General features: G+C 36.1%; 1 protein-coding gene across 1 annotated transcript; it reads right to left on the bottom strand.

The window, feature by feature from the left end:
• Positions 1 to 815: 815 nt before the first annotated feature.
• On the bottom strand, positions 816 to 20,999 carry sort1a (sortilin 1a). Its single transcript, XM_026275178.1, has 20 exons — positions 20,604 to 20,999; positions 12,838 to 12,897; positions 10,681 to 10,754; positions 10,372 to 10,474; positions 9,641 to 9,802; positions 9,489 to 9,562; positions 9,172 to 9,221; positions 8,952 to 9,079; positions 8,527 to 8,671; positions 7,805 to 7,960; positions 7,613 to 7,719; positions 7,087 to 7,189; positions 6,724 to 6,895; positions 4,194 to 4,384; positions 3,879 to 4,068; positions 3,643 to 3,759; positions 3,340 to 3,448; positions 2,755 to 2,867; positions 2,491 to 2,611; positions 816 to 2,406 (listed from the first exon to the last, which is right to left on the bottom strand). Exons 1-20 carry the CDS (start codon positions 20,859 to 20,861, stop codon positions 2,392 to 2,394), a joined length of 2,448 nt encoding a protein of 815 aa, XP_026130963.1. The 5' UTR covers positions 20,862 to 20,999; the 3' UTR covers positions 816 to 2,391.
• Between the last annotated feature and the right edge of the window lie 747 nt (positions 21,000 to 21,746).

Genomic DNA, 21,746 nt, shown 5'->3' with positions numbered 1-21,746 from the left:
AAGGTCCTGCACATTGCCATTAATGTAAAATGACTCAACCTAAGCATAGGAGCTTGATAAAAATCCTAATTTTAAATGAAAATTTCAGATGGACCTCTTCATATATATATATATATATATATATATATATATATATATATATATATATATATATATATATATATATATATATATATATATATATATAAATTATTTTAGAATCGAATGAATGATCAATTAGAGTAAATATAGCTTGTTTATTTATTTTAATTAATTAATCCTTTTATGTTTTAAGCAAATGTGGTTTCCGGAGACATGTTTTCTGATTTCGTGGCAGATTTTGTTCTTCTTCTTCTTCTTCTTCAAAAAAAAAAAAAAAAAAAAAGGGAAGAAAACCTAGCCATTATACTTTAATATCTGTGGCAAACACATTTAGATTTAAATCTATTATTATACCATATGCTATTTTATTCAAGTTAAATAATTTTCATGTGATATTAACTGAGATGAAAAATAACATTTGTACATCGGTTTACAATCAGATTTTATTCTGCACATTAAATACTCGCAGCTCTAATTCTATTTACATGTTTGAAAATACAAGTGCATTGCTGTTTGACATTAGCCAGCTGCTGCTGTTTATTAACCCTGTTTCTCAGTACAATGCAAAACTGGGGACAATAGGTTGGAGACTACAAAACTTCCAATTTCAGGGATGTTTTTTAAAACCCGCTTTAATAAGAGAGGCAATACTCCTCTTTAAGTCTTTGCGAATTCAGTTCATCAAGGTGTATTAAGATCCCATTTGATTCAAGGAAATCCAATGAGCATGGACATTATGAAAAGTTTTTTGTTTGTTTGTTTTATTGTTGTTGGCAGTCACATTTAATGGTACAGCATTTTACACATGACTTCAGAAAAGCCAAGTTTATCCATCTCAAACCTGAGGACCCTGCTTTCAAAATGCAAACCCATCAATGAAATGTGTGGCCCACTGTCTTCTATAAACCCTGAGGTATCTGTATCTATTATCTGTGCAGGGAAAAAAAATGCACTCATATCTTAATCAGCTTACTGACTACAAATTAGCTTATTTATGAGTTGACAGTCAATACAGACCAAAAAATATATACATTTTCATATTTGATTATGCTGCTAAATAGATGCACTTAATGTTGTCAACATCCTAATGAAGGATGAGTTGTTGTTCTGAATAAGAAAAGAACACTTAATGTCACAATTAACATTAAATATCGTCTTGTTATTGAATATACAGTTATTGCTGACTTAGCAACAAGGTGTCAGATTGATACCATGTTACTATTATATCTCTAAGATCCATTATGTGTAAGGTGCACTATAATAAGATGACTGAAAACCACACAATGTGCCATCTTTTTTTGCATCAAATGATACTGTACCATCAGAGAATAGCATTGGTAATACTGAAAAATGAAGAATGCTGGAGAATGTATTATAACTTGTGCATTGAAGATATGCCAAGTGCATTGTATATTTTAGCAAACAGCAATGGCAGGCAACAAGACAAAAGTCCAGTTTGACTTATGGAATGACTAAAGCTTGGCTAAACTAGTTTCTTGGAGATCCGAACTGTAATCCTCAGGGATGTTATGTTAGTAGAATAAAGCCTACAAACTTTATAAACAAGTCTCAGTCTATCGTGAAACTCACACATGAAGCTTCCAGGGAATATTACATATTACCTTTAAACACTTCACCTTCATCCAGATTTGCTCAGACAATAACTCTGGAAATGATGAGTTATTTTCTGAAAACACTTCTATTTTTTATAATGGATTAAAAAAAGAAAAAGAAAAAGAAAAAAACAGGCTTCAAGATACTTCAAACCATCCTAATATGCAAAACGAAGAAAACAAAGCTGAAAATCCTTTGGTGAAGTTTAATACCTGATGCAGGAAATCAGGCATGAAAAAATAAGCACTTACATCAGTTTTAACAAAGCTCATGTCTGATGTATCCTTTTTTTCTGTAAATTATACTCCAATTATAGTGGCCTTCAAAGTACTGCTTAGTTAAATAATACTCCTCAGCCATCAGATTTTGGGCATCAACTCGCATAAATTTGAAATATATGGCAACATAATTGCTTCAAATCCTTTGTGCACCCCAAATCCATAACATGAAATGATTGATGAAAAAGATTCAGCTGAGGATTAGAAAACCCCTTAGGGAGATGCTTTTATGAAAATGCGTGTTTTTCGCCATTTCTGTCCTTGCAGTCAATCCTGCTGTGCTGAATCACTGAAAATCTTTCCCCAAGTAGCCAGAAGCAAATCGATTGGTCAGAATGTACACACATAGAAGGTCTTGGGCAGGGTAGGCATTGTGGTTTCTCTTTTATCTCCTGTCTTATGATGATCCATGTGTCTGTCACTCTAGGAGGTCCTACAGATGCCAAAAACATAATGACCAGATTTATTCAAAGACTTTAACTGAATTGTGTTTTTACCAGTGAGTGGTAGTATGTACCTCATCTGAATCATGATGGTAGTGTGTCTTGTCACCCTCCAGTGTGTCCAGGTCCTCCACACCATAGATACCGTTAGCTTCTGCGTGCTGCTTTAATACGGAGTACCTGTGCACCAGGAACCTATCGAAGACATTAAAAAGAAGCCATAAGACAGATAAGACAAACTGTATGAACTTCTAAAATGTACTGCACGATAAAACAATAGTATAATAATAACATTTTTGAATAATATAAATGATGTTTAGGAACATGGGGGCACAAACCTTCCTCCACAGACATATTTTTTGATGAAAATAACACCAGCAACGGCACTGATCAACAGAACAGCGATGACCACAGCGATTATAGGAGCCGAATGGAATGAATGTTCTTCTGTCTGAAACATGAACGATGGGAAAGATCATTTTGTGGAGTTTTGTTTTTTAAACAATCATTAAAACATTCTAATTTTTTTCATATTTGGCAAATATGCATTAAATCGATCAAAAGGGACAGTAAAAGACATTTATAATGTTGCAAAAAATTTCTATTTTAAATAAATGTTCTTTTGAACTTTCTATTCAGCAAAGAATTTCTACAAAACATATAACAGTTTCCACATAACTCTTTAGCAGCACAACAGTTTTAAAACACTGATAATAAGAAGAAAGGTTCTTCAGAATCAAATCAGCATATTAGAATGATTTCCGAAGGATCATGTGACACTGAAGACTGTCTGTAAATCCAGCTTGGCATCATAAGAATAAAATACACTTTGAAATCAGTAAAACAGTTCTTTCGAATTGTAATAATTTTTCACTGTTTTTACTGTATATTTTAACATTGATAATAATACAATAGAAACCTACCAGTAGCTCTGTCCTCGGCAAATTACTAACGCATTTCTTACTCAGATCAATCTCTTTTCGTTCTGGAGTTATTCCTCCTTCACAGTGATCTCCGGGAATTTTCCGGTAACTACAATCACGGAAAGTAGAATGTTTAGCACTTAAATAATTCTGTGATTAAAACATTAACTCTTATGCCACAATTTTGTAAAGTAAATCAGGCTTATAGATTTTCTAGCACAGCAATGTATGCAAAAAAATTGCTTACACCTGCCGAACATTTCAATTCAACTCCTGTGCAGTGGAAATAGAGTGATTTGTTACCCGCTGGTCTGAAGCTGCTCTTTGCGTCCATGGAGGCAGAACTCCAGTGAATGGCCAATAAGGTCAGGCTGCTCCACACACACAGAGCTGTTTTCCGCATGATAGAATCCAAAGTCACTGCAGGAAGAGAGAGAGACAATGACTGGAATCACAGACGGAATGTTTGTCATGATTAATATGAATCAATCACACTGTACTTTATTGAGAGCAATTGATAGGTGTGTATGTGTTCGTACCACTGAAAGTCAGTAAGGGTGCAGGGACAAATCGTAGGCTCCTTGGTGACAATGTAATCCCGCCCGTTCCAGCAGACTGAGTCTTTTCGTAACCGTAAGAACCTTTCCTTGTATCCCAGGATGCACCCATCAGTGGGGTCGTTAATATCGCTTGAGTGAGCGAGCCACTGGATGTAGTCATTCTCCTGACCTGCAGCAGTAGTATTTGGTTAGTTCAGGGCACTGTTTACCCATTTAAAGAATGCTCTTCTGGACTGGATTCTGTATGTTTTTATTAGTTTATGAAACACTTTTTAGAGATAATATATCACTCACAGTCTCTAGAGAGCAACTGCCTGAAGTCAACAGTGACAGAAACCCAGTTCTGATTCAGGAAAGTTTCCCTGTAGCCCCAAAGGCTGATATTCATGGAACGGGCACCAGGTTCGGATGCCAGCCCAGTGAAGTACATTGGATCATCAGTGAAGTTATGCACATGCCAACACTGACCTTCATCAGTGGAAAATCTAGTGAAAATAAATGTAAATATTAAGAATTAAATGTGAATTAAATATATTTATTATAAAAGATTTCATTTTAAAGGGTTAGTTTACCCAAAAGTGAAAATTCATTTATTTATTCATCATTTAATACTTATAATCATGTCTTTCTAAACCTCGTTTAGAAAATATACGTATAAAGACGTTCATCTTTATAATGCAAATTAATAGTCCAGTGACATCATTGGTTCAACTTAATTTTATGAAGCTACAAGAATACTATTTGTATGCAAAGAAAACAAAAACAACAAATGTATTTCTTCTCTTTCATGTCAATCTTCAATGCTCGTTCCTGACAGCACCACGACGCATGCGTGTGCATTCCTCTGCTCGTAAAACAAGCCGCAGCGCATCCGGGTTCTGCGTCAGCAGCACCACACACATGCATCGTGGTACTATCATGAACATGTATCGAAGACTGACAAAGAAGAGAAGAAATAGTTTAATACATTCGTTATTTTTCATCTCTTTGCACACAAAAAGTATTCTCATAGCTTCATAAATTTAAGGTTGAACCACTGATGTCACATTAACTTTTTTAACTAGGGATCTACTGATACCACTTTTTCCAGTACTCGCCCGATACCAATACTTTTATTTTTGGTACTTGCCGATACAGAGTACCGATACCGATATTTTCATTGCATTTGTAAATTTTTTAAATATTGGGTACAGAAACCAGAAGAATATGTATAATGGTAGCTGGTTAACTTCATGACTTTATATCCTTCGGTTATTTTCACACTTACTTATGCCCATTAAAATTTATTTTACCAGTTTTTGTTACTTTCTTTGTTATTTTTTTTTTTTATCTATGATTCATCATCATCAATTGAATAGCATTAAGGCCCGTTCACACCAAGCATGATAACTATAAAGATAACGATAAAGGCATAGAGAAAAGGTATCGTTGGAATCATTTTCAGAATGATTTTTTTTTCCAGCTGATGAACGATATAAACATTGACATCCAATCAGAATCCATCCTGCTGTAACAAGCTCGAGGATTTAAAGTGGACGCACATGTGCTCAGAATAAACAGACGATATCGTTCGCTGGTGTGGAAGCTAATATCGTTATCTTTATAGTTATCTTTATAGTTATCGTTCTTGGTGTAAACAGGGCTTTAGAGCTGTAATAATGCACAGAACCACTCTTTATAAATCTCCCAACTGTGATATTTTCACAAATACAAGTCACGTTTTTTTTTTCTTTCAGAAACGTGCGGTGATTTATATTTCAAAGCCAATCATATAATGCAGAAACACTCAAGCAAGCAAAATGCGTGCAGGAATTTGTACTGGTGCAGAATGAGAAGGACAAGTAGTACAGCAGAGCACATTACACACAGGCTGCTAGATTCATTTTCGCCATAAGGATAAAAATAATTGGGGAGAGTGGATTAGGGGGAGGTTATATTATGATATTATTTATTTATTAAGATAGTATGTCAGTTGAAAGTTGCTTGAGGTTAAGAGAGCTCAAACATGCATTTTAGTCTGGGACAAGACCTTAACATTGTCCCTGAAACTGGGCATTAATATATATGTTTTGTATACTAAAATGAGCAGAAACACATAGGCCTATACAGTAGATTCTACATGGTCATCAAGTCAACCCCTGAATAATTAAATTTTAAATAATAATTCAGATCATAAGATCAAATAAATATTCAGATCATATTCATTAATGTTAATTTATATAGACAAACCTATATTACATTAATTGTCTTGATTGGCATAATGTTTGATGTGCCCCTTATCAAACCATTCCTTTTTTTTTTCAGTCACTTTGCCACTTCTAAACATAAAAAAAAATGACATAACACTTTTTTTCTAAGGCTAAAATATCAAGGTCTATGAAGCAGCTGCTGGGTCATTATTATTTATTTGAATAAAATCAAAAATATCTTTATTTGTTACTCCGTCTCTCTCTTTATTTGTGTTCTGAAGATGAACGAAGGTCTTACGGATTTGGAACGACATGAAGGAGTAATTAATGACAGAATTTTCATTTTTGGGTGAACTATCCCTTTAAATACATAAAATAAATAAAATATATATAGTTTTTTACATTTTATATATACTTTTTTTTTTTTTAGTAAAGTGATGATCTTTCCTGTCTTTATTTTTTTATAATGTTCATTTAATTTAATACAAAATCAATTACTTTCTATTCATGTCAACCAGACATAACCATTTAAATACATTTGTTATAATATTACCTTTTGTAACATTGGAACATTTATCTCTCATGTGGAGGTCAAATCATTATAAACACACATAAATGTTAGCTAGAAAGCTCACTTGATCTGTGAAATGGGGTGTGAGGGGTTGTGCTCCACCGCTACAAGCAAGCCTCCTGAATCCAGGATGGCGTAGTGATGGGGGCCTTTCAGTGCCTGAAACCATGTGTAACCCCCGTCATCAGACACATAGACGTCTGGAGAAAGCACAGAAACTGCACCTCCCACACTCCCTGACGAAAGAGCAGATCGAAAAGAGAAATGCAGCAGTTTTGTAAAACTCATGATCTAATAAAACTCTCTTTATTATCCTGAAAGTTGGAGGTGGTGAAAATGGTTATACTGAGGTTTACACTGAATGTGATTCAGGGATAGTTTTGCCTTGTAGAAAGACATGTGATGGAGAAATGTGGGCTGTAATCACCATGTGCCAGGATGAGTCCCACGGCATTGGGCTCGGAGAGGGGCTGCATGGGCACGTTCAGTTTTATAGAGATGCTGTAGGAGGCATGGATATACAGACTACACTGTAGAAGACAGAGATGCACATGACATTAACATGAAATCACACACATATATCCAGTTTCTGCAATTCAGGTGCTTATTTTCAGGAACAAAATAAATATTTCGTCATACATTTGCATAAAATCATTCACTTATCCACAACAGAACAGACAACGTTCAAGACGGCAACACTGAAAGCATTTCAAAAGGTTTAAATAGTTATTGCAGTTTCACAATGCCAAGTGTTTTAGCTCTGAGAAAGCATTTAGAATTATGAACTATTCAATAATAGCGCAATGAACATATTAAATATTCGGTAATATACAGGCCTGCTTAAGGACTTAATGATGATTTCTTATTCATTGTTGTCATTCAGTGTTTTCTCCATGATTTTTGTCTAAAATAAAGTTTACATTCTGGCTGTGTGGTTTCTGTGAGGCTCTCACTTTGTCCGGGTGCACAGTAGTGGAGTCACACTCTCCGTTCCAGGGTTTCTGCAGTGTTTGCCACTCTCCACCTTGATTAAATGTGATCACTGTCTGCACAGAGCCATCTGGAGAGGGAAGACACACATCAGACAATGTGTTTTATGTTGATTCTTCCTTAAAGTGTTGTTATGATTACAGTCACAGGCTTACCCACGGTGAGCACACTGGTCATATATACGCCCCTCAAAGAGGTGATGTTGGTGAAGTCTGTGTCTCCGCCTGTAGTGGTGTACAAATGACGTTCCAGAGACTTGGAAAACACTATACCTCGGTCATCTGACACATATATGGTACCAATTCCGGAGTCTGATGGAGTAAATACAATTGTTAGTCCTTAGGTTATAATACTGGCCGGCCTGGAATATTAGACACACAGCACAGAAACATCATGTTTTCTCATTTTTTAAGGTTTTATTTAAAAACATACACAAAATCCAAACCAGTGCAGTTATTGTTACCAAAATCAATGATTGAAATGAAGCTGACATGAAGTATAAACATTAGGCAAAACTTAAATGTTGTAGTAAAATATGTTAATGAGTAAAGTTAGTAAGTAAATAAGACTAAAAAACTAAAGCAAATTATAAAATAAAAACAAACAAACTCATACTTAAACTAACAGATGCTTAAACTTAAAATTTAAATTGAAAATGAATGGAAATTGAAAACTGAAAATATAAAAATGAAAGCTAATCTAATAAATAAAAGCTAGCTAGCTAAGTACTATAGAAGGATACAAATATTATTCAAATGAAACTGATCCAAACCTCAGGTCTCAGCAATACGATATACAGTATATCTGGATACTGCAAAGACACATTATTATTTCAAATAGTACATTTATTTCGCGGAACAATGAACATTTGCTTCACCTCCAGGTTCGTCTACGTGCATGAAGATCATGTCGTTGTTTGCGGCTAGAATGGAGTAAAACTGCTCGTGTCCAACGGTGGGGAGTTGAGCCATATCCCAGGTTTCCCCCTGATCTACTGAGACGTGAATCATGCGTGTGGAACCCTGCAAGAGAAAAGAACTGTTCTTGATATCTGCGTGTGATTTCAATCTCGCTTGACACAGCTCTAGTAAAAGACCTAATGTGATGCTGCACTTACTGTGTATTTTTGATCCTATAAATGCAGGCTTGGTGAGCATAAGTGACTTCTTTGCAGCCCCAAACTTTTTAACAGTAGTGTGTATGTAATGATTTTGGTCAAAAGTAGGCCTATCTCTCTTTTTTTTTATGTAATCTAACTTGATTTTGGAACAGAATTACACACAGTACATCATAAGAGCTCACCAAGTCAGTCATGATTGAGGCAAAAACAAAGCGTCCACCAAGGCCAAAGGAATAAATCCTGCTTCCTATAGTTTTGAATGTTTTGCCATAGTCTAAAGATTTCCTCAGCTCAAGCGTTCCCCGGTCACCTGAGAGAGAGAGAGAGAAATTCAATGAGGAACAACAAGAAGGAAGCGTCTTTCCATTTCCGACCCTGTTCAAATCCTTAAAAGCCACTCACTGCAGGATCCATTGGGATTTGTGGTTAAGAAAATAGCGTCATCAATTCCCCTGAAATGACAGGCAAGCAGATAAATTTGGATCTGTCCATGCTGAATTCACCACTGCAGTCAAAAGCTATCTCTGTCAAGGATGGTCCTATATAAGATGGCTACTACAGATCTAACTAAAGGCCTCAATTTCTTCAGTAAACAAAATCAAATGTGATCAAGAATATATTTTTTAATTGTTAGATCTGTAAAGCTCAAAGGACTAGTTGGAAATTGTGTTATAATGGAGCCACACCTTTGCCATATGAAAAACCAAACCTGGTCATACCATTTCATAAGACACACCCTCTCATGGATCTTCCTCCAACTGGCTCCGAAGTCTTCAGACAGCCACAAGTCATACTGAAAAAACAAGAAAAGTGTGTGAGTACATGTTCTTTTGCATGAAACAGTAGGAAACTAAAGTGTAAGGGTTTTTACATTGATGCTGTAGACCACGAGTATGTTGCTGTCTCTGGGGTTGTATCTGATCTGCATTAACGGATGGAAGGGAAGCTCAGAGGTCACAAAGCTCTTGCCGAAATCAACCGAACGGAAGATTTTGGTAACTCTCCCCTCAGTTAGATCACCTGTGAGGATCACCTGTGGGTCAGATCATAAACCTGTTCAGTATTTAATCAAATGATTAGTCAAGTGGAGGAAACTATAATGGAGAGAGAAGCTATTAAAAGATGAATTTTTGTTGAAGCATACATCTTTAATATAAAAAACACTGCTCTGCCAAAAACTAGAGCAGTTTCTTCTCATTATATTGAAAACAGTTGTGCTGCTTAAAATTGTTGTGGAAAGAAACTGTCATATATTTTTTCAGGACTGCTCAATGATTAGAATGCTAAGCAAAGCAGCATTTAATAAAGCATTCGTTTATAAAAACATTTATAAAAAATGTAAATCTTTACTGTCACTTTTGCTCAATAAAAGTAATAATTTCTCAACTAAATGAGCATAAACCTTTGAATAGTAGTGTATGATTGTTACTAGAGCCCATCCTTTAGAGGTGGGACTACTTTATCACCTGTATGAACTTGCTGTTTGCTTTTACACACATCAAAATTTCACAGCACACCACAGACACTTTCATTACATTGGAAATAACCTGGAATATTCCTTTCAGAAGAGTTTAATATTACAGAGTAAAAGTAAATCTTCACCTTCCCTGAATTTTCGGGACCAATTGCGATGCCAAACTCTGTCTGTATGAAGGTGTTGTTAATGAGGTCGGTGATGTCCTGGAATGTCTTTCCATAGTCTTCACTGACCCAGAAGAGATAAGAGGGAGTTATGGATCATGTGATAGAGCAAAAAAAAAAAAAACATTGACCAGATGTGTACTAACATTTATGGAAGACAAACACAGCACTGAAAGTGAAAGGATTCATTACACTCTATGAATTGTAGCATTAAAAACTGCTAAATCACTCGAGCTAGAGCTTGGACTCTGTTCTGAAACTCACTCTTACCTTCTGTACAGTCTGGATTGACCAAACCGCATGATAAAGAGAGGAACCTGGAAGGTGGTCAGCACCAGCAGAACCTGCAAAGGAGAAGGGCACGGTGGAGATTTTAGCATGTGCATGTGAAAGACTCGGAGTGCAGTGAAGCATTCACAGAGATTTCAACTCTGGCTCGGATGAGAGACTGCGGGACACATGCCTGGATCTGAGCACAGACACAATCTCACCCTTCACACAAAATGTAACCGGTTATCACTCAAACTCAGGCGCTTGCTGCTTCCCGAGAAGATTCTGATTGGACGGTGAACCGTTCTCATTAAACTCCTGTCTCTATCTTTTAAAGTCAAAATTAAATGGTATGTACATTCTATTCTACTTCCATAATGTGACACATTTACCTAGTAATTAATCGATTATTAACATTAATCAATAGTCCACACTGTTAAAGTGTTAGGTGAAAAATAAATTTCAGAAGCAGAATAAATTAAATTTTAAAAATATTACTTTTTTTTTTTTAATGCCATTTTTGATGACTCTTGTATTAAATATCACATCAGCTTAGTGGTTTTTAGTAAATGTTCGTTAGTTTTCAGGGCAGATGAATTTGCTAGGCTAGAGGTTTTTAAACAAGGGTCAATGGGAAAAAAAGTAAAAAATATTTGAATGAAAATAAAGAATGGCATGAAAAAAAAATGTACTTAACAGAAAGTAAATAATTCATCTTTCATCCTTTCTCTTGGGGAAAAAAAAGACCAAAATATGATTGACTCATCCTGTACTATACATATTTTAGTCCATTCAATAATGAAAATGTAAAATAAAGGTTATTTACAACACAGGGGCGAGCCCTTCATCGTGTCCCACCCTAAATTTCTGTCTATAAAAACATAAATAGTATCAGTTTTAATGTTTTTTCTACCAAATAATTATTTCGGGAAAGTACTTTTTTTACAAGTCTGAAAAAAATAAAACCGTATTTGTCAGAAGTGCAATAAGTAATTGCCAGAAAGGTGCTAATTATGACACCTCAAAAGTAGAAAAGTTGTCTCAAAAGACGCCATTCTTTGAAAGTGTTTGCACAGAGTTAAGAGAAATGCATTTGAGTGTTGTTGTTGGGTGAAGGCTGGGCTGGAGGAGTAATTACAGCTTGTACATCCGTAGAAACGGATTCAGCCTCTAGTGTTGTTGGTGCTAAATGAAGGTTTGAGGTCTTGTCAAGCTAAGCTCTGAAGAGTTCACTTTTTCCTGTTTCACACTGACATGTGATTGTAGGGGCCAGATTCCTGCGAGTCAGATCATGAAGTGACCGCAGAACAGCTACGGGCTGCTGGCTAGAAAACATAGTAGCTGAGTGAATTTGAGGGATTGGGACTAATCGGAAGGTTGTTGGTTCAAATCCCAAATTATTTAAATCAGGGCTAAAATATTTCTATGTGCTAAGATTTTTGTCCTATTTGGAAATATTTGAAACATGGTTCGAATATAAAAACGTTTTGTCATATCAATTTTAAAGCACAATAAAAGTTTATTGTGATGATATTTACAAAAAATTGCAATAAGTGCTGACTTTTGTTTTCAGTGGTGCAATGCTATATGTCATGGTGGGTTTGTTATGAGGATGCTAAATTACTATAATAAGGCCATAGATTGGCCTACATTTAAAGCACAAAAGATAATTTGGTGTGGCATTACAACATCTGATGCAGTAGTTTTTTTTTACACTATATGTCACACTAATATGATAAAGGCCTCACGTTATAGTGTAGATTACACTACTGTTCCAAAATTTTTAGCAATGTTTTCTATTGGAATATACCGGTACTTTAAATGTAATTTATTCCTGTGATGCAAAGCTAAAATTCTGGTATCAATACTTCAGTCTTAAGTGTCACATGATCTTTCAGAAATCATTCTAATACTCTGATTTGCTGCTGAAGAAAAAAATATTATTGTCAATGTTGAAAACAGCTGTGCTGCTCAAAAGAACAGCATTAATTTGCAATTTAATGCTGCCTTTTTTAAGAATAGTATAAATACACCATTAAGCAATTCACCATTAATTGCTAATCCCTATTTTACCAAACCTTGATGCATTTAAATTAAACATTGTTCATCCTATGGTACTGTATTTTTATGTTAGATAATTAGTCAAATTTGTCTCACCCCTGTGTAGTCTCCAACCCAGGCCAGAGACACCGTGCCACTCAGGTCATTGAAGTTATGCTGAAAAAGAGAAGTAGAGACATAATAAAGATGGCACAACTGCAACTAAACATTGCAGTTAAAAGTCTGGAGATGAATGATCTTCATAATCCCTGCACCGGTGATGTGTGCTTATCAAATTATCTCTCCAAAAATAACCTGCATAAATCAAAATAAATTCAAACTAATGCAAAACATTCATTTTCTTGAATATCTCATGTAATATTGTTCTCTCTCCCGCTCTCTCAGTCCAAGAGCAAGTCTGTTTTCAGATCGCTTCTGTGGTGAAACTAAACACCACAGGCTGTTTAACTGTAGTCCACAGGGATGAGATTGCAGGCTGAAATCAGACTAAAATATAAAACTAAAAACAGGACTCTAAACCACAGCTTTGCATAGCTAATAATAAGAAACATCCAATACTGAGCACAAAGTTGTCACACAAACACAACAAAAAAATCGAATATGAGAAAAACATGCTTTAAGGATATGGGAGAAATTCTCCTTACTGTATTATAGACAGCAAACAGCATTTTTATGCACATTTTATTTTAAAACAAATGTTTTGATTTGAGGGTTAAGCTTTTCAATTCTATGGAGACAAAGTAGACATACAACAATAAGTACAATACAAAAAGTAGGCATACAATAAAAGACTCATGCTCAGAAACTCTGGTCTCTGAAGAATTTAGAGCAATAATTAAGTTAAATCGGTTTAGACATTCTTGAGATTTCTTTTAAAACACTAAACCTGATTCATGTGAGTGGTAGTGTTTTTTTCTCCATTCAATCTTTTTACTCTACATGCCGAGACATTAAAGAGACGCTTTAGGAAGTTAAACCGATCAACAATCAGCTAAAAAACACTACATTTATTTTAGTAATGCCATTTAAATAGTGTAATAATAGGCAACTATGCAAACACATTTACAGTGCTTAATCAGAAAAATCCTGGTGATTCTAGGAAGAAAAACACAAACACTGGGATTTATCTTTCCACAGGGAAGCAGAACCATGTAGAGACATGCACACAGAAACCACTGCTGATTCGACAGATGGCTGTGTCGCTGTCAGACGCCCCACACTGCCTGGGAATGTGTGTGTTTGTGTGTAAGGGCACATTTAAGAGGACAAGCCCGCTGTCAGACTAGTGTGTAACCTCCCTTTAGTTTCATTCACTGGAATGCGAGACCCAGATGGTCTGTGTGTGTGTGTGTGTGTGTGTGTGTGTGAGGAACAGAGCGAGTGCCCCACATTTTTAATCTGCCTCACACACTGAGAACAAGAGAGCAAATGATGTCCAAGAGATTGTGGGAGAGAAAAGGAGGGAAAAGAATAAAGAGAGCCCAAACACACATACACAGGCTCTGCTCTGAAAGCTTGTAAGCTCTGATATGGAAAATGCACATACAGCAGGGTAAAATAGAACTGCATTATAATTACAGCATTATTATTTAAAATCTTCTCAACCACACTGGGATTATTCAACCCAATCTCATGGCAATTTGTACATTCACAGGGTTGTTAATTTGTGCAAATTCGTATGAGCTGATTGTACAAACTTTGTATGTATTTTACGAGATGGCAAATTTTTTGGAATTCATATGAATGACCACCCCATACCCTGCCCCTAAACCTACCCCACAGAAAACATACAAAATCATGAGTGAGGTCATACAACTTCGTATGTATTAACCACCTCATAAAATACAAACAAATTGGTCGGGACTTGTAAAATAGTGTTGGATTAGATTATTATTATTATTTTTTGGAAATAATACATTTTTTTAATATATAATTTGGTTAAAAGTAATGTTGTTGTCATTTTGAACAGACTGTCTCAGCAGTGTTCCAATGATTTATTAAAATGGTTCCTATGTAGAAAGCTCACTGTGTTTTGGAACAGAGCCACACATTCCTGGGTATTTTTTGTTTAATAGATGAAGATTATGTGGTAACAGGGGTGTGTGCAAAAATATGCCAAATATTAAGTATTTATAAATCAATAAAATAAATTGTTATTTTTTATATATATACACAGGGGACTGTTAATTAATTGAAAAATAATGAAAATTGATCAAATAAAATACAATTAAATCAAACCTTCTTGGAAACAAATCTACATGAACAAGTAAAGAAAAAACTTCTGATATGATATGAATTTATGTTTTTAATTCAAGCATTAAGTTCCATTTTTAGTATCTCATTTACTATTTTATGGTCCATATGGACATGTTTGTCTATATCTTTCTATGGATCACATCCTCTCTACATTTCTGCAATTCCAGCAAAGCCCCTCGGGATCAATGACCATGCTACAGAACCCCGTTTCTCACTTCTGCACTGTGATGACATCTTCTTGCAATTTTTACACATACTTTTTTATTTAAAAAGCAGCTGTACTTAGTCCAGGGAAGCAAAAGAACCATAGCATTTTTTGAAACTCAAAAGCATCCAGGCCCATAGAAATTTGCACTATTGCAATCCAAAGTGTGAACAAAAGTTTCCATGTTACCAACCAAGCCAATGTCCCTCTCTGATGCAACCCACTTCAAAACAGCCCCTGAATAGTGTTCCAGAACAGCAAGAACAAGTCATCTAAAACACCTGCACAAACTCCAGGGCCAGTGTTCCCTACTCAGTTATGTGTCTTTGAATAATGGCTACAGTGGTTGCCTCTCCATTCCTTGCCATATTTAAACCAGAGGGAAAGAAACATGCTGACATCCCTGTCTTGGCCAACAAAACTGGCTTGCCAAGAATGGGCTGCACCACGCCAACAAGTCTTGGCCAGTGGAGGATTAAAGGGTGATGAAAAGACATTGAGAGTATGCAATGTTCCTTTAGTCTGAAGAAGACCAAGGCACAACACATGACTCAATGAAAGGCCCTAAACAACTCTATGACTCTATCCTAAATGCAGTCCAATACACTTATGGTTCACCTATGAGTCCACACTTTGGTGATGTAATATATATATATATGTGTGTGTGTGTGTGTGTGTGTGTGTGTGTGTGTGTGTGATTAGCATATATACATTCATCTGTTGTCATGTTGGCTTCATCAGGCCAGGACCTTCAGCGTGCGGCTGGGATGAAAATCAGCACCTCCAAGTCTGAGGCCATGGTTCTCCGCCGGAAAAGGCTGCTTTGTCCCCTTAGGATGGTGGAGAGCTCCTGCCTCAAGTGGAGGAGTTCAAGTATCTTGGGGTCTTGTTCACGAGTGAGGGAAGTATGGATCGGGAGATTGACAGGCAGATAGATGCAGCTTTTAAGGTGGTTCAGGCATATGTTCCAGGGAGGTGTTCCAGGTGCGTCTCACTGGGAGGAGGCTCCGGGGAAGACCAAGGACACGCTGGAGAGTGTCTCTCGCATGGCCCGGGAACACCTTAATATCCCAGTATATATTATATATAATATGAAGGATGCAAAAGCTTTCGTACTTTAAAGAGAGAGAGAGATTTTAATTTTTATTTCCCTATTCTTCGTTTTTTCTTTTCTTGGTTATATAAACGACTTGGCAATACAATGTACAGTTTATCAATGCCAATATAGCTGATTTGAATTGAGAGAGAGCAAGAAAGAGAGAGTGAAGCACTGTGCTAACTGTGACAGTTTTCTTCAGGTATATTAAGATCCCTTAGTCCTGCAATGGTTACAGGAATTCATGTACACACCACACATTTCCAAGGATTTACATGTGTGTTTTTGTGTCTAGCCTAAGGCAGTGGTACACACTCCTAATTGTCTGTGTGGTAATCGTGGAATCAGACTCAGACTCTATGAATCCCTACCCCTATTAAAGGGTAAGTAAACTGGTCACAGATCAGCATCGATTACAAAGGTCTGATGACCCAAAGGGGATATTTGGAGAGAAAGCCCATCCTGCAGTGAGAAAGCCAAATAATATTAAAGCATGTCTGCTTTACTAAGACTCAGACGGGCCACCTGTGTGGGGCCATGGGGCCCTCGATATTCTCCAGAACAATCCCAGGGCAGACAGGCTTTTCCAAAAGAAATATCTGAAATATACTCCACAATGGCAAAAAATGTCTAGAAAATTACAGTAGCCTATACTACCTCCCATCTACGGTCTTAGCTCCACAAGCCCTCTCCAGTGGACACGTTAAAACCACAAGGAACATCATTCGGGCTGTTTTTCTGGCATCTAACCAACAGTATTTCAGAGGACAGAAAATGTTTTCTCTGCATACACTCTCCCCAGGACTGGGAAGAGGAAAAACCTGGACGTCTTTCCCTTGCACTGAACTGGTAAACAGTCTTTGAAGCTCAGGTCCAGCCAAAATAAGTTTTAGACTTGATCCAAATGGATTCACAGTACCAATAACAAACATGACGTCATCTCTGGACAGTAAAAAATAGAATTTGAGTTTAATAACAGACGCGACTCAAGTTGGTCTTAAAATAAGTGCTATTTAGACAGGTGGGCAAATGCAAACACGTGAATCAAAAAAACATGCACAGAAATATCTTGGAGTCAAGAACTTAAACCATGTTTTCTTAACTGGAAAGTCCTGGCGAAATGGGTAAGAGGTCAGCAGTTCATTAGATGTTTATGTTTCCATTAGACTCACATAAACAACTCCCCACTGGCACAACATCCAGAGTGGAGTCTCGAAAAGTTTTCCAGCCACCAAAAGAGTGTCTCAAATCATTCAAGCGCCAACTTCACCCACAAAGCTGTTTGAATATGCGTACGAATACCACTGTAAGTTCACCCAGACTTCATTTGAGGAACCTACAGGCACTTGTTAAAAAGACTTCACTGTGAGCTTGTAAAGTTTCTAATTGCTCCGGCAGATCATAAATTCCATCAGGCAGAAGACCATCAGCAGCCAGATTTAACGTCGAGTGACCGCAGGACCTTGAGCAACACCATGGTTGGTTTTGTTTGCACATTTTGGACTGAAACAGATTGAGAAATTTATACTTTAAACTTACCACTGTAAGCAACTTAATAATGCCTTTAGATCATAAAAAAAGATGCATCACTGACAACCAGTTACATTTTATCTATAATTTAGTCTATAAATGATTGGTAACCTAACTGGTGTTAACTGTGGTGTTGAAATTTTATTAGAAACAAGAAGTTTACAGAACACGTCAATGCATCTAACTAACTTGTGTTACACATATGAATGACAGCTTAAATCGTGCAGCTAGTTGAAAAAAGGCATGCTAGTACATTTCAATGCTCTCAAATCTGGGGAAGAAAGTAAAACATATCAAAACCAGAACAGTATAGAGACTAATAAAAAAAACAGTTCTGAAAGTTTTCTGAAGGTGTACTCACCCTCTGGCCTTTCAAAATATAGATAAAGTTGTTTCTTCATCTGTGAAATGCATCCACACTGCTGAGACGTTTATGTGTTCTAGCATGAAACAGATGCTGAAATAGCCGAAACATGTCACTGGAGAAGCGTTAATTAAAGATATCGTTCACCCAAAATCAAAATACTGTCATCATCTACTCACTCTCAGGTTGTAACTTCCAAACATGTATGATTTATTTTCTTCTGTTGAACACAAAAGACAATATTTTGAAGAATGTTGGTAACCAAACATTTGACGGTAGCCACAGACTTCCAAAGTAGCGGGAAAGAAATCTACGGAAGTCAATGGCTACCGCCAACTGTTTGGTTTCCAACATTCTTGATACAGATTTGGAGAAATTTAGCATTACATTACTTGCTCACCAATGGGTCTTCTGATCTGTGCATATTTCTGTCCGGATTAAAACAAAACAACTTGTCATGTCTTGCTTTTTCAACAGAGAAAGCTAGATTAAGGATAGAGGACTCAAGAAGAAACTGTTCGGAAAATAGTTTAAAAAATCTTAAAGATAAATTTTGGTTTACAATTAAACAGGTTTTCGGTTCATTAATTCAGACATTAATTAACTGACTGGAGTTGCCTGTAAATGTTTTTATCAGCTGTTTGGCTCTCATTCTGATGGCACCCATTCACTGCAAAGGATCCAGTGGTGAGCAAATGATGCAATGCTGAATTTCTCCAAACTCATCTATATCTCAGATGGCCTGAGAGGGTGAGTACATGTTCAGCAAAATGTCATGCTTGGGTGAACAATTGCTATTAAAATGTCCAGTAATGAAAATATTTGGCCCACAAGGTTTTGGTAGGCTGAAATCATTGTCCAAAAAAGTAACATTTCATCAGTGCTTCACCAAAGATATTAAAATATATCTATCGATTAAATATTTTACTTGTGTTTCATGCAGACAATGTAGATAAGCTAAAACAAGTAAACATCTCAGCAGTGTGAACGCCTTTCATCACGACCTAAAAATGATTAGATTAGCACCATGTAAACATTTTCGGCCGAAGGAAATACCAGTTTCCTTTTGCCAGCATAGTTTTACCATTATTATATATTGTTTAAATAGCACCATTGAGTGTTTCAGTGTACAGTATATGAAATCTCCACCTCAAGTAGCCTTAAGTCAATATTTTAGGGTCAAAATAAAGGTTTTAAATCAAAGTAACCTCAGCCACAGGAACGTAACATGTACAGTTGGCAGGAATAATTCTACAAAACAAACTGCATGCAAGTTAACGCAGGTGTGAATTCAACAAGGAATTATTTTTGAGACGTTGCCTTCAAATACTTTGCCCACTGCAATGTTGTCATGCCCCAAGCCTTTTCCCATTTCAGAAACATTCCTTTCTTGGAGGAAACATTTCACTTGCAGAGTCATTTATGCTGGACGGAATGTGAAAGGACCAGAGCCAAAAGCACTGGCTATAAAAGAACTGGATCGGTGTGGTTTCTTAACAACAACAACCGTCCTTCTCTATCAGCAATTAGACTAATCTCATGACCGATCACTTTCCCTGAAAGTAGAGTTAACATGCTCTGAATCTGGATACATAGAGGATGCTTTTCATTGAACAGGACTGATATGAATGATATAGCTTGATATACACATAGCTTATCATTTACAGAATCATGCCAACTGCTGGTAAAACATAAACGTGCTCGGGGAGAGGTTTAGATTTATTTAATATAGGCTATAGAGATACAGCATGTTCACTGACTTCTTAAGGGTTAGTAATCAGTCATGGGCTGCTGTAATGAACGAGCTCTGACTGGATCTGGTTAAGAAGAATCACCTGACCCTGTGGCATCCGTACATAAATATAACAGAAACAGCTCGCAGAGACATTAGAGGCACATCAAGAGGATGAATGCATTTGCTCTTTTGGCATAAAGATGAAATCTGTGGAATGTCTTAAAGGAACATCAAACACAAAAACTCATGCCGAGTTTGTTTTTGATGCTTATTTGATATCAGCCATCTGGAAAACTACACAAATAGCCTGTTGTTTGAGTGCTTTATCTGGAAATAAAAAAGGACAGAGAAATAACATTCGCTTGCTGAAGTGATGTACATTATTAGGTAATCTCGGACCGGAGGCCAGTAGTATGATCTCACTTTTGTGATTTACAGTTCCTAGAAATTTAGGAAGAGCTTTCGAAGTAGAGAGGAAAAATAATGAATGCAAAGAAAATACAAAAATAGAAACAAATATTAAACTAAATCAATAGACTTAGTGAACTAAAGTTATTCTTACAAAACAGAAAAATGTTTCACAAAATCATAAAATATATTCCAAATAATTTTAACAAAAATTATATACACCAAATATTTCATTAATATTATAATATAAAGAGATATTGTGACCTACCGTATGAGTATTGTTTTTTAAAGTAGAATCATAGCCGTGCAGTGATTGACATTGATTTTGCGCGGATTCTTCACTCCTTTTCATCTTGACATGGTCTGGCTCCTGTAAATCCTCCAAACTGAGCAGACTTCGTGATTTGTGACTCTTTAGAAACATGGTTTGCTCACTCCTCCTGGAGCTGCTGGGTCTCTCTTCAAAGTCAGTGCAAAGAGCCACTGAGAATAATACACCCAAAACACAGCAGAATACGGTGCTCATGGTTCGTTCAACGTGCACAAGTCTTCTGTCTAAATATCCATAAATAGCAGGTTTATTGGTACCAGAACAGAACAAGCAGTGTTTACGCTGTGACGCATCTCTGTAGTGAAGACGCTGTTCGCACTGCTCTTACTCAGGGATTGTTCAGGATTAAGATGGGCGGGGCGTTCTCTCAACACGCCTATCATCATGAATATTAATTTATCGCTCTGACGTTACGTGGAATCCCTTTCATAGGCTGTGGGTTCGCTTATAAATATAAAAATCCGAGCATCATATCAATAACATTTGATATTAATGGATTTCACATGTATTAATATCGTGTATATAATATTGCTGTTTAAATTTAATCCATTTAATTTAAGATAACTTTTCTAAATGTCAAACAATGAAACTCTATGGTGTAGAATTAATAAAACTGATATCTAAGCCATTAATAAAATAAATGAACTTGTGACACTGACCATGTTAATCAACTTGTACAAAAAAATTCATTATATAACAGTACTTATCTATCTATGACCCTGAAGCACAAAAACCAGTCTTAAGTCGCTGGGGTATATTTATAGCAATAGCATTGTATGAATACATTGAATACATTGTATGGGTCAAAATCATAGATTTTTCATTCATGCCAAAAATCATTAGGATATTAAGGAAAATCATGTTCCATGCAGATATTTTGTAAAAATTAACTATCAGAAATATTTCAAAACTTAATTTTTGCTTAGTAGTATGCATGTCTAAGAACTTCTTTTAGATAACTTTAAATTGGATTTTCTCAATATTTAGATTTTTTTGCACCCTCAGATTCCAGATTTTTAAATAGTTGTATCTCAGCCAAATATTAACAAACCATAAATCAGTTGTAAGCTTAATTACTCA

The sequence above is a fragment of the Carassius auratus genome, chromosome 11 (genome assembly GCF_003368295.1).
Source record: "Carassius auratus strain Wakin chromosome 11, ASM336829v1, whole genome shotgun sequence".
In the NCBI taxonomy this organism is placed as follows: domain Eukaryota; kingdom Metazoa; phylum Chordata; class Actinopteri; order Cypriniformes; family Cyprinidae; genus Carassius; species Carassius auratus.
This window is presented reverse-complemented; position numbering and strand designations above follow the sequence as displayed.

Coding starts and splice junctions, on each gene's coding strand:
- sort1a (XM_026275178.1), bottom strand. CDS start 20,861: ATGAGCACCGTATTCTGCTGTGTTTTGGGTGTATTATTCTCAGTGGCT. Junction 10,475..10,680: donor CAATCCAGACTGTACAGAAG/GTAAGAGTGAGT, acceptor CTTCTGGGTCAG/TGAAGACTATGGAAAGACAT. Junction 3,449..3,642: donor GAGCAGCTTCAGACCAGCGG/GTAACAAATCAC, acceptor CCGTGATTGTAG/TTACCGGAAAATTCCCGGAG.